Here is a 13,020-nt window from a genome sequence, read left to right on the forward strand (position 1 = left end):
TGCCCATTTCACCTGCACAGTTTGATCTTGCTAATAACGTTTCACAGAAAAGTCTAAAGCTCAAGAATGGCCCTAATGATGTGATCTTTAGTGTTACGACACAATATCAAGGCACGTGCCGCTGTGAAGGCACCATCTACTTATGGAATTGGGATGACAAGGTTATTATTTCTGACATCGATGGAACTATCACAAGGTAAGCTGACAAATGGGGCAAGATTTTACCTACGCGGTAATATCTCCTTCAGGCTCAAAAAATCGTTATTGACGTAGGGTTGGGGGAAGAGACCATCGTGTTCAGGCTTTGAATTTTCATGTTTAACCTGCTTTTGCAATGAAGCAAGAAATGTAGGGGGCTGCTATTACATTGACTAGATTGTTAAAGGCTGGTATGTGCCATACTGTTGATCTGTTTGTTACTTACAGGCTTTTCTGTGGTGCTTATCACAGTAGTATCTGTGCACCTCTCACACATTAATGAGTTCATTGTCGCGTCACATCTGTGAGGCACGCTGGAGTGATGTTCATTCTGGTTTTAGCGATATGACAAATTCCAGAGCTAATCCAGTGGGACAAGGCAGTGTGATGTAGTGGACAGGACACCAGAATAGGAGTCAGGGGATCTGGGGTCTATATCTGCCACTGAGCTGATTGAGTATTAACTATGTCACTTCACTGCTTTGTGCCCCTGTTTCCCATCCCATCGCCATGGTACACCCCGTCTTTTCTCTTTGGATTGTGAGCTTGTCAAGACAGGGACTGTCTGATTGTATCTGTGCAATCTCTATCACAGTGGAGCCCTCTGTCTTGGTTGGGGCTTCTGTATGCTACATAGCATAAACAGTAATACTAAATTAATTACACTTACAATGGGGAATGCCACTGGAACCGGTAAAACTATTTCCCCCATTTTATAGATGGTGAACTTAGGCCCAGAGGCACAGATCCTCAAGGGAATGTAGGTGCCTAATTCCCAGTGAAATCAATGGGCGCTAGATGCCTTTGACGGTCTGGGCCAGAGGGATTAAGCTATTAGCCAAGGTCACACAGAAGATCTGTGCCATATCTTGAACTGAAACCCTGATCTCTTGAATCTCAGGCTAGTGCATTAGCCAAAAGACTATCAGCCCACTCTGCTAGCCAAATGAATGCTTAGGAGGGCATGTATCAGTGCCACCCTTTCCTTAGAAAAACATTTGAAGTTGCGTCTGCCTGTTCTTTGGAAGTTATTTCTTGCAGTGCATTTTCTCTGTTTTTCCCCATCTTTATTCAGGTCGGATACTTTAGGCCATATTTTGCCCACTCTTGGCAAGGATTGGACGCACCAAGGGATTGCAAAGTTGTACCATAAAGTGAGCCAGTAAGTATTCAGCAAATCTCTTTGTGTTAATTTCGCTCAATTTAAATGCAAAACCAGATGCCTGTTCACAGCTCGAGGTGTCCTAGCAACTGTTTACAAGAATGGTGAATATAAGAAATGGGTAAATTACACTCACAACAGGAAATTGGACAGGATAAGTAGGATCAGGCTAAATGGTGAAGGACTTTAGAAGTGAGGACAAGAAGCTTGTGCTTCATGCAGTGATGAAGGGAGAACCTGTAGAGGGATGCAAAGAGCTGATAGGGGAGGGAAGGTTGATGGCATCAGTGTCAGAGAGAAGATTATGGTAGTCAAAATGCAAGATAAGGGCCTTGACAAGAGCTTGGCAGCCTTCAAAGACAAAAGGCTGGAACTTTGAGATGTTCTCCTGTAAGAAGTGACAAGATTTAGACAGCCTGGATGTGTGCATCAAGGGAGAATCAAAGATGACACCAAGCCTTAGGGACTGAGAGGATAGTGGCCTTTGTCCATGGTGATAAAGAAAACAGGGAATGGGGATAAGGACTTAGTGGGAAAAGATTAGGAATGTCACATAGAGCTTAAATTTGTGCTGGACAGCAAGAAGGATGCTTTGATGTAGGATTGGATGGAAGGAGATATTTCATCATATGCTAACATTCACACACATGTTGACTTACCCTTGTTTTTGTAAAAAAATAAGTTTGACTTGATTGTTTCCCATTTATTAGTGGCAGCATTTTTGTTATGTGCATTGCTATGTTTCTTCATTATTCATAATTATTATTATATACATGTTCAGATGACCCTTAAATGTGTGAAGATCCTCAGATTCAAGGCACAATTGTCCATCTGATTGATTTGATTTGTTCCGTGGCAGGGGTTGTGTTCAACTTATTTAGTTTTGTTTTCCATGGGTGATGTATTCTAAATTATGGATGATGTAATCTAAAATATAACAGAGACACTGGGCCTGACTCTTCCTTTAAATATGTATAAATGACTATACAAGGTCACTTAGAGAGAGAGTGTGGGTGAGGCAATACCTTTCATTGGACAATCTTGGTGAGAGAGAGAAGCTTTCGAGCCACACAGAGGAAGATCAATACAATCTGAAAGCTCACATAGCAAAAGGTGTTTTGTTCCATGAATAAACTCTTACTTGTATTTGAAAATAATTGATTTTGAAGAGAAATGTTTTCTTTAATTTTAGAAATTAGCATTGTTAAGTCTACCACTGGAGGCAGCTATTACGGCTTTAATGGCCATACATTTGGGTTTTCCTGTTAAATTACTAAATTAATTATACAGCATCTAGATATCACAGACTGGCCCTATATAAATGTCGAAGGGTGAAATTTAATGCCCTTACTCACATTTAATAGTACTTTACTTCATGGACAGTCCTATTACTGGGCTTGTGGAGTAATGTGCTATTAAACCAGACTAAGGGTATCAGAATCTGGCCCTACGATCACTAGAACCTGCTAAAATGATATCTCGAAAATAGTAGTCTGTGAATATCCTGTGACTTCTGATAAAACCTCTATTTCTGTACCAAACCTGAAATTATCTCCAAACTCGGACATGTTTGAAGGAGTTCAGGCATACAAAACCAACCCTTTGCTATCACAAAGCCCCACAGGTGGGTTACATTTAAAGTAAGGTTGATCCAACATTGTTGCTGGATGCATAATATGCCTTCTTAAGAGGACTCATTTCAGTAAATGATGAGGGATGTGATGCAAATACACACAGCCAGATTTTACATGGGGGCCATACAAATCTCTGATATAGATTCTACTCTACTGGTATAAATCAGTGAATTTTTTGGAGCTATGCAGATTTTTGCTGTCTGGCTTGTAATGTTTTTACTCCTTAGTAATAATTTGTGAGTTCTTGTGGGGTAAAGAGGTTAAAGATCTGAATCTCTAATAGTCATGACTTATGTCCTAATAAAATATCACAATTGTGAAAATGTCCACTTTATTATTAAAGTAATTTCTTCCTGGTTTGTTTGTGTAATAGAAACGGGTACAAATTTCTGTATTGCTCGGCACGTGCTATAGGAATGGCAGACATGACCAGAGGATATTTGCACTGGGTCAACGAACGAGGAACAGTGCTACCTCAAGGACCTGTGTTGTTAAGTCCAAGCAGCTTGTTCTCAGCCTTTCACAGGTATCATTAGGTAGTAGCTTGTACCCAATACAAAATTCACCTCTTATGTGACCACTTTAAATTATTCTCAGAGTTTCCCTGACAGCATTCCATATGTGTGCCCCTGGGCTGGGGTCTGCTATGGGGAATGGTGCAGGGCCAGCTACACCAACTCTGCACCGTGCAGGATTCTCTCTCTGTCATGGGAATTCCCTTGGGGACAACTCTGTCACCTGTTTGGTCCCATTTTGGCAAGAGAGGCAGTTGTGAAAGGGCTGCAGCCCAGAGATGAACTGGCTTCTCTATTCATTATTCTGTAATGAAGCACTAAAGAGAATTAGAAGATGCCTTTGTCTTTACTTACCTTTAATTGTCAATGACTGATGACCTCATCAGTAGAAGCAGCTTAATTGAAGGTAGTCCTTTGGATCTGGTGCATGGTGAAATGTAAATCCCAGAGAGAGCATACAGAAGCTATACAAAGGGAAGGCCATTATAATCTATTGACCCATTCTGCAGTTTTCAGTAAGGCAGTTTATATCATTACATTACATTTACCATACATCTTTATTTAGAAACTGCTGTCTATAATTCATTACCCTTGTTTAGTAGCTACATCTTTACCACACAGTTTTTAATAAAAGCTCCCTTTAGGAGGCTTGTTTTTACTTTGAACTTTATCTGTGCAAACATTTACATTTAATAGGAGCCCTGGCTTCTAAATGAAGTTGCATGGAGGTTTTCAATGCTAGAATCTGATTAGATGAAATGTATTACATAAAATAAAACAGTGGATGTACTTATGAAATACCTCCTTTTTTATTTTAGGGAAGTGATAGAAAAGAAGCCAGAAAAATTTAAAGTTCAGTGTCTGACAGACATCAAACATTTGTTTCATCCGAACACAGAACCCTTTTATGCTGCCTTTGGAAACAGACCAGCCGTAAGTAATAGTTGTGATTATTTTTGACTATGAAGTGCAAAAGTGCTGTTGTTGTTATTCAGTATTTCTTTTGTGATAATGCCTCAAGACTTCAAATAGGAATTAAGGCCACATTTTATTAGGCCCTGTAAAAATGAATAATGTAAAGTCAGTCTCTCCCTCATCGATTTCACAGTTTAGGATGTCAAGTATCAGAGGGGTAGCCGTGTTAGTCTGAATCTGTAAAAAGCAACAGAGGGTCCTGTGGCACCTTTAAGACTAACAGAAGTATTGGAGCATAAGCTTTCGTGGGTAAGAACCTCACTTCTTCAGATGCAAGTAATGGAAATCTCTAGAGGCAGGTATAAATCAGTATGGAGATAACGAGGTTAGTTCAATCAGGGAGGATAAGGCCTTCTTCTAGCATTGAGGTGTGAACACCAAGGGAGGAGAAACTGCTTCTGTAGTTGGATAGCCATTCAGAGTCTTTGTTTAATCCTGATCTGATGGTGTCAAATTTGCAAATAAACTGGAGCTCAGCAGTTTCTCTTTGGAGTCTGGTCCTGAGGTTTTTTTGCTGTAAGATGGCTACCTTTACATCTGCTATTGTGTGGCCAGGGAGGTTGAAGTGTTCTCCTACAAGTTTTTGTATATTGCCATTCCTGATATCTGACTTGTGTCCATTTATCCTCTTGCGTAGTGACTGTCCAGTTTGGCCAATCTACATAGCAGAGGGGCATTGCTGGCATATGATGGCATATATAACATTGGTGGATGTGCAGGTGAATGAGCCGGTGATGTTGTAGCTGATCTGGTTAGGTCCTGTGATGGTGTTGCTGGTGTAGATATGTGGGCAGAGTTGGCATCGAGGTTTGTTGCATGGGTTGGTTCCTGAGTTAGAGTTGTTATGGTGCGGTGCGTGGTTGTTATGGTGCGCAGCGGGACTTAGACTACAAAGTTACTTAGCCACTTTTGAAAATTGTATCCCTCTGTCTGTTTAATCTCCTCTAATAGTATGATAACTTGGGGCTTGTCTACACAGTGCGTTAGCGCGCACCAGTGGGGAGTAAATTCTAATCTGCACTAGTGTGTAGCATGCTAACTGGCCCATCTGGATCTTGCTGCCATACACTAAAAGTTCCCTAGTGCACATTAACGGAACCCATGTTACAAACAGCACTATGTTAATATGCACTAGGGAACTTTTAGTACATGCCAGCAGGGTCCACATGGGCCACTAAATGTGTGACATGCTGGTGTGGACAAGAATTTAAACTTCTCTGGTGCATACTAATGCACCATGTAGACAAGCCCTTAGTTCCTATGGATTTTGTTAGGCTCAGTTAATGCTAGTAACGCGCTATGAGAGCTTCAGATGCAGGATAACACATGTATATTCTGTGCCAATACTTTGCACTTCAGTATTCTATATATATACTTCTGTGCTATATATTCTATATCTATATTCTATACATTCTATAAAGAATAAAATGTATTGTGCAAAGGCAGAAGTATGGTTTAATTTTTTTTAAGTTAAGTTTTTTCTTTCTTTGCCAGGATGTTTATTCCTACAAGCAAGTGGGAGTCTCTTTAAACAGAATATTCACAGTTAATCCCAAAGGAGAACTTATACAAGAACATGCAAAAACCAACATCTCATCGTAAGTAATAATTTGTCTTGAATACTTCATGGGCCAAATTCATCACCAGTTGATGACGAGAGTTACACCAAGGATTTATTTGGCTCTGTTTTACCAAAGGTTTCCTCTAACTGTTTAAAATGGAAATATATGGATTGATATAACATTTGATTACTTTGATACCAAGTCTCCACTTGCCATTATTTGAACTAACAAGAAAGATACGCACTGAGCCAGCAATTTAAAAAAAAGGTTTATTTTATTCACTTACAGGGATGCTGTCCACTTCTAATGCAGTCAGTTTAAAAAATAAGTTAAATGTAGTTTCCCTGCACCATTTTTCGTGATCTTTACATAATTCCTTCTTTAAACTTTCAGGGTTTCTATGTGAAAGACTTAAGCAAACAAAAGTTGAAACTAACTATATAGTGGGCACTGCTAAAAGTGGCTATACACAAATCCCTGTCCAATGGAAGTTAAAGGGAATTTTCCAGATTTTAACAATCTGAAAGCTTGATTTTGGAAGCACTTGCATGCACTACACGTCCCATTACAGTCAACAGAACTACTCACATGAGCAGGGTTCTACAATCAGGCCCTGAAAAAATATAAATAACTATTTTTCTCTTTCAGTTATAGGACCCTAAGGGTAAACTGGTAACAATAGTGGATAGGAAAAAATCAGACAAATGTAGATTTAAATTTGTTTGTCCCTTTAATTCTCTTAGCGTCTATGAGCCAGAAAACCTTGTATTCGTACTGGTGGACAGTTATTCACAAGAGCATTCCCATTGACTCAGTAACACTACTTGTGTGAGTAACTGCTCACTAGTGTGAGTGAGGGTTAGTACTCCTATATACCTGAGAGAATGGTTTGCAGCATGTACAGAATCCATCTACACAGAATGGTTTGCAGCAGGTAACAAAAACATTTAAAAAAATCATTTTATAGAGTCACAGGTAGAGGGGGAAATAAAAGAAATAGTGTGTATAGTTATCATGCTACAGTCACTGCTTGTGAGCAGTCCTGGAACAGTAGAGGGATTGTTACAACGTGATGGTACGATAAATGTCAGGACGATGCAGTGAGACAGCCAGGTGGAAAGAATATAGGTTGAGCTACTGAAACCTCATAAACATTTTAGTCCAAATTTTCAACAGTGACTAATGATTTTGGGTGCCTGCAGTCCTGGGTTTCTCCACTTGAGACACCTGAAAGGTGCCAGACTGTCAGAGAGTGAGTACTCAGCTCTTTTGAAAAAATGAAGCCTCTTTAGGATGTCTCAAGTTGGGGACCCAGAAAAGAAGAAACCCCAAATTACTAGTCACTTTAGAAAATCTGGGCCTTAATGGTTGATTTTTTAATAAATAATTCTTCTATGTGGGCTTCACCGCCTAACCATTTCCAAAATGAACAGTGGTAAACTCTGCTTTCCAACACATAACCCTTTGAACATCAATGCTCAAAATGAATGCCGAAGAAGGGGTGGAAGCCGGCTGGTTGGACTGATCATTTCATGCAGATGAGCTTTAAATTGTATTGGTAATGTGCAATAGGGTGCCTAGAGCCTTGGTTGGGCATCTTTATTTTTAAATCAAAATAAATAAAGAATCTGAGATGATTTAAACAGTATTTTTCCCCCCCAGTTACGTCAGACTCTGTGAGGTGGTTGATCACCTGTTTCCTTTGCTGAAAAGAAGCCATTCTTCAGACTTCCCTTGTTCTGATACCTACAGTCAGTTCACATACTGGAGGGAACCACTACCACCTTTCGAAAATCAGGATATTCATCCGTCCTCATCTTAAATGCATCTACAGCCTCTTGTTCTAAGGACTGGTTATCTTATATTTAAAAGACACAGCTTGGTTTTTGCCTTGAATAGATCAGCTGGAATCTGTGCTATGGTGAGCATTGTATTCATTTGTTAAAAGCAAATTTGGAGCTGTGTTTCCATGCTTAAAGTCACATTTCCAGTGACTAGGAATGGGAGTGGTGCTTCCAACTTCTCAGCCAACATGCTCAAAATGTGCAACAGTCTTTTTTTAAAAAGATCAATTACAAGTGCAATGATACTGGTTTTCAGTTAAAAATACTATAAGGTTTAGTTAAAAAAACCCACCAGTGGTTCTCAACCTTTTCCTCAACATGTGTGCCATGAACCATCTTCCCATCTAGCCAGAACCCCCTTCCATTTAGCAGGATGGGAAGGGCAGGGTTTCAACACCCTGACACCAGTTTGTATGTCAAATTGCGACCTCTGTAAAATCAAAAATCCCTCATTTAAAAGAACAGACAGTAATTCCCCTCCCAAATAAGCATAGGATTGCATAAGAGTTATTGGGCCAAAACTTTAGCTGGTTTAAATTGGCTTTTTTTTTCTGGGAAATAAATAATGCACACTGTAAATAGAAAGTAAGGGAAATAAAAATATTGTATCTGATTCTGTCATCCCTACTCACCTTGAGCAGTACCTTACTCCAAAAGCAGTCCATTTGGATTAAGGTACAGTGTAAGTCTACAAGTGGAAGAATTCGACTCATTGGGTGAAATCCTGGCCCTGTTGAAGTAAATGGCAAAACTCCTGTTGTCATCAGTAAGGTCAAGATTTTACCCATTGATTGCACAGAGTTACACTTTGCTGGAGCTGACAGCTTCAAGGGACTTGTCAGAACTGAAAAGTATTTTGTGAAGCATTTTCTATGGCTAAAATGTGAACTTGCTGCTGGTTAAGGATGCATCTCATGATTTCACCTTGTAGCATTTTTTCAGTTGTGTGTGCTTTGCAGTACATCTGGCCATCTTTGGCATCAATGAAATCTTCCTTTTCACTTTCAGTTCTATACCTGAAAACTTCTTTTCTCATTTGCACAGACACTGGTTGTAGGTACTGCTCTGTTATGCTACTTACTTTTCAATGCCTTAAATCTTAACTGTGTGCATTGGAGTCAATATTGCAGATCATTTGAGAACATTTTTCAAATAATGTACTGCAGTACTTTGCTTTAAATTGTAACTTCAACTGCCATACACCAAATGATCAAAAAATTTGTGCTTGGAGATAAATAGTAAACTGATTATCTTTTTTATTTTTAAAGATATTTGGCTGGGGGGGTATGACTAAAGCATAATTTTTTTCTGAAAATGGCATCATGGGATTCTATGTTTAGTGTATTTCAGTTTCTCCCATATCAAATTTGCTCAATTAAAAGGAAAGGATAGACCCTGTTCCTGATTTAACTCAATGGAAGTTTTGCCACTGGCAGTGGGAAATAGATTGGTGCCCCAAAATATGGATTTTCTAACTGCTGGCCCTGCATACTCACTCATTTTGGATGTTAAAGTCAAGGGGCCAATTCACATTGCCCTGCATCTTGAGTAATCATTTACACAAGTGCCCAAAGTCTTTCCTTCTTGTGCAGCATCACTGGCTCTCTGACCCAGGAGAAGAATATTACAGGTGCATGTCAGGTACATGTATGCTGTAGTTAAGTCAGAATGAGTGCACAAGGAGGAAAAACACATTTTGACTTTCAATTCTTAGGTCAAGTGTGCAGGGCTGGCAGTTTAAAACACAATCAAAAAGATGTTTGTTTTTAAACTGAACAAGTTTGGTACTGAGTTCCTGAGACACCATCAATGTGGGCCTCAGGGTGACAATTTAAGAGAATCACGTCTCTAAGTACAACCACACTTTAATTTATATTATGTGACTCTTGGCTGTATAGGCCAGGGATTAGGAGTAGTGATATGATTTTATCTCTGTATAAAGCCTCAATGAGACCAATGCTACAATATCTCATATAGGTTTTGATGACCAAATTTTAAAAAGATGTTGAAAAATTGGAGAGGGTTCAGAAAAGAGTTACAAAAATGATTCGGGGTCTGGAGAAAATGCCTGAGAGTGAGAGACTTAAAGAGCTTAGTCTGTTTCAATTAGCAAAAAGAAAATCGAGAGGTGATTTAATTGCAGCATATGAGTACACCTCTACCCCGATATAACGCTGTCCTCGGGAGCCAAAAAATCTTACCGCATTATAGGTGAAACCGCGTAATATCGAACTTGCTTTGATCCGCCGGAGAGCGCAGCCCCCCCCCCCCCCCCGGAGCGCTGCGTTACCACGTTATATCCAAATTCGTGTTATATCGGGTCGTGTTATATCGGGGTAGAGGTATACCATCAGGAGGAGAAAATGCTGGATATTAAAGGGGTCTTTAATCTAGCAGAGAAAGGAAAACAGGAACCAACAGCAGGAAACTGAAGCCAGACAAATTCAAATTGGAAATAAGGCACAATTTCTTAACAGTGGGGTGTGCTTCTTCATCTCTTGATATCTTGAAATCAAAGCTGGATACCTTTCTGAAAGATATGTTGTAGCCAAATACAAGTTATTAGGTTCAATACAGGGGTGTAAAATTTAATGGCCTGTGATATACAGGAAGTCAGGGTGGATGATCTAATGACCCCCGCTAGCCTTAAGCTGTATGAAACTATGAAATATTCGTTGTAGATATTATTTATTACCTCCTGTCATTAACTGTTGAATTACTGGATGAACATATTAGCCATAGCCTGTCCGTATTTATTTTGCTAATGGCCTGTTGTAGTGCAGTTATGATATAAAAAATTCCCAGCCTCTAGATAAGATGCACTCAGTTCAGTTACCGTCCTGCAGTACTTAGCGCCTGACTTTCAGAGCTGAGCAACTGGAGCTCCCATTGATCTTACCCAGAGCGAAACACATCTGAAAGGCAGGTCCATAGCGTTTATTTGCTGATGTGCCAATCGGTAGTGAATCCAGTTTTAATCACCTTTTAGTATTGGAAACAAAATGGCAGTGTAGATGAGTAGCTGATTTAAACCATTTCAGTTTGAAGACCCTACTACGCTATGGGACACTGTGCTCTGTCAAAGTTTGACTGTAGCTGTATAAACACACAAAGGTATATTTCACTCTTAGCTAATATTTATTAAGTTGGCTCATGGGGAGAACAGTTTGGAAAATCAAAAGCTTTGTTCTGTTAGCAACAAAAGATTTTGCTTCATTTTAAAATATTTTTTTTAAGTACACTATATTTTGCTTTGACGGTCAGGCAGTTGTATGCATACATCTTTAAATTGGATTATTCATTCATAAAGAACAAAGTAGAATGGTTAAAGGAATTCTTACTCTTTCCGTGAAAGAAAAATGTTGCCTGCTTTCAGTTTAATGGTGGTTTCTGTTACAGAAAGAATATTTTTTGCTAACATAGTGCAAATACAGACACCCAAACCACAATGTGCTCTATTGCTACAATAGACATATTATAAACTAGACTATGCAGTGGTGACTATTGTTTATTTTCATGAATCTGATGATTATCCCACTCAACATGGGTGGTCGTAGGAGGGGGAGGATAATATATGCATCTCATCAGTTATATTGAAGCTAAAATTTATTGACAACTTTTGGGATTGTGGGAATTTTTTATTTTATTTTTTGGTTTGGCTCCTCATTTCTGTTTCTATTTATATATAGGATTTGCTCTGTCTAGTGCACTGATGGAAATCATTGTAACACCTCATTTTGATGCGCTGAATGCAAAGACATTAAAGATATATTGTAATAAATGCAAAGAGCTGAACACTAATTTTCTGCCATTTCAATTCTGCGACATCTTAAAAATAGTCAGCTTTGGCCTTGTGTCTTCTGGCCAACTTGAAAGAATATTGTGTTGTGATAATTGTGTCCATTAGTAATGGCTTGTCTTTTATCAGGGTTACCCAGTGTTACGTCCAGCATTTGTAGTATTCACCCTGTGGCATCACAGAGAGCCCCGTGAGCCAAAGCTTATGGAAGATGCCATTGAAGGTGGCCTGGCCAGAGTGCCTCTGTTCTCCCACTATTCCTGGCTGTCAAAAAGCACTTTAGTGCCTGGAGAAGCCAGGCAGACATTAGAGCAACCCTGATGCTAACTTACTGCAGGGACCAAAAAGGCCTACACGGCTTGGCCCAAAATTCGAGAGCTGCAAAGGCCTAACGCCAGCTTTTTGCTCCTTTGGCCCCATCCATTCCCCCCTCTCCTCAAGTCCTGGCCTGAGCACAGCTCAGCCTGACCTCAAAATCTGGGTCTGGGTTTCCAGTTCACATCCTTCAGGTTTGAATGAGACCCTGGATACATAAGGGTCTGGTCATGTCCCAGTGAAGGCAATAGGAGTGCTGTCATTGGCTGTGATGGGACCAGGACTGCACAGTAAGGTTTGTTTTGTTTTCCATTCCATTGCTGAGAAATAGACAAGAAAAATAATTGCTGCTTTTTATGAAAACACTAAATATGCCTTGTGCTTCCTCTGCTGGATTTACTGAACAAATAATGACAATCAGTTCTCAGTGCTGCCAGGCTCGCATTCGTTGATGATTAAAAAATAAAAATGTTTGGATTTAAGAAGGTTCTACAGCAGCTGAAGTTCAGTTCAGAATTGTGAAAAGAGCCATGTCTAGGCAGCCCACACTCACGGCAGCACGAGGCTTCTCTATTGTCTGTGAAGCTCTCACCTGTGTAAAAGTTTACGCTAAAGCTCTGGAGATGGTTTTGAAACAAGAGTGCTTTTTAACTTAATAATCACTGAAATGACACCTTTGCCTTTGTAAGGATCTATTTATTGCTCCTGGGATATCCTGTGAACAAAGGGGGCATACAAAGTTTGAGGTAACAAACTTTCAGAGGAGCTACACACTTAAAACTGCCTCCTGGTGCTGCAATGGAAGAAGGACCATTTCCCTTTAAATATAAAGGTCTAGACAGTTGGAGTGTTTAATGTGCTTTGCAAATGGCACCAAATACCTTGGTATTTCGGAGATGTAAAACCAAATACAAGAAACTACTTTGTTCAGTATTCAGGACCAAATATAAGTACTTGGAAATATGAGGCCTTCAGCTCACCCTCTTGTGTACACCCAAGCTGGGCACCATTTTAAA

The 13,020-nt window shown here is 39.7% G+C and overlaps 1 protein-coding gene across 6 annotated transcripts in view; it reads left to right on the plus strand.

The window, feature by feature from the left end:
* Positions 1–11,685, plus strand: part of LPIN1 (lipin 1) — a 101,133-nt gene extending 89,448 nt beyond the window's left edge. For all 6 annotated transcript variants that reach the window (XM_034766524.1, XM_034766523.1, XM_034766525.1 and 3 more), the window contains 6 exons: positions 48–196; positions 1,274–1,360; positions 3,368–3,520; positions 4,328–4,442; positions 5,979–6,082; positions 7,709–11,685. In XM_034766524.1, coding sequence (XP_034622415.1) covers positions 48–196; positions 1,274–1,360; positions 3,368–3,520; positions 4,328–4,442; positions 5,979–6,082; positions 7,709–7,868 — 768 coding nt within the window. In that variant the 3' untranslated portion in view covers positions 7,869–11,685. The remainder of the gene's footprint in view (positions 1–47; positions 197–1,273; positions 1,361–3,367; positions 3,521–4,327; positions 4,443–5,978; positions 6,083–7,708) is intronic.
* The last annotated feature ends 1,335 nt before the right edge of the window (positions 11,686–13,020 follow it).

This window comes from Trachemys scripta, chromosome 3, assembly GCF_013100865.1.
Source record: "Trachemys scripta elegans isolate TJP31775 chromosome 3, CAS_Tse_1.0, whole genome shotgun sequence".
Classification (NCBI taxonomy): Eukaryota; Metazoa; Chordata; order Testudines; family Emydidae; genus Trachemys; species Trachemys scripta.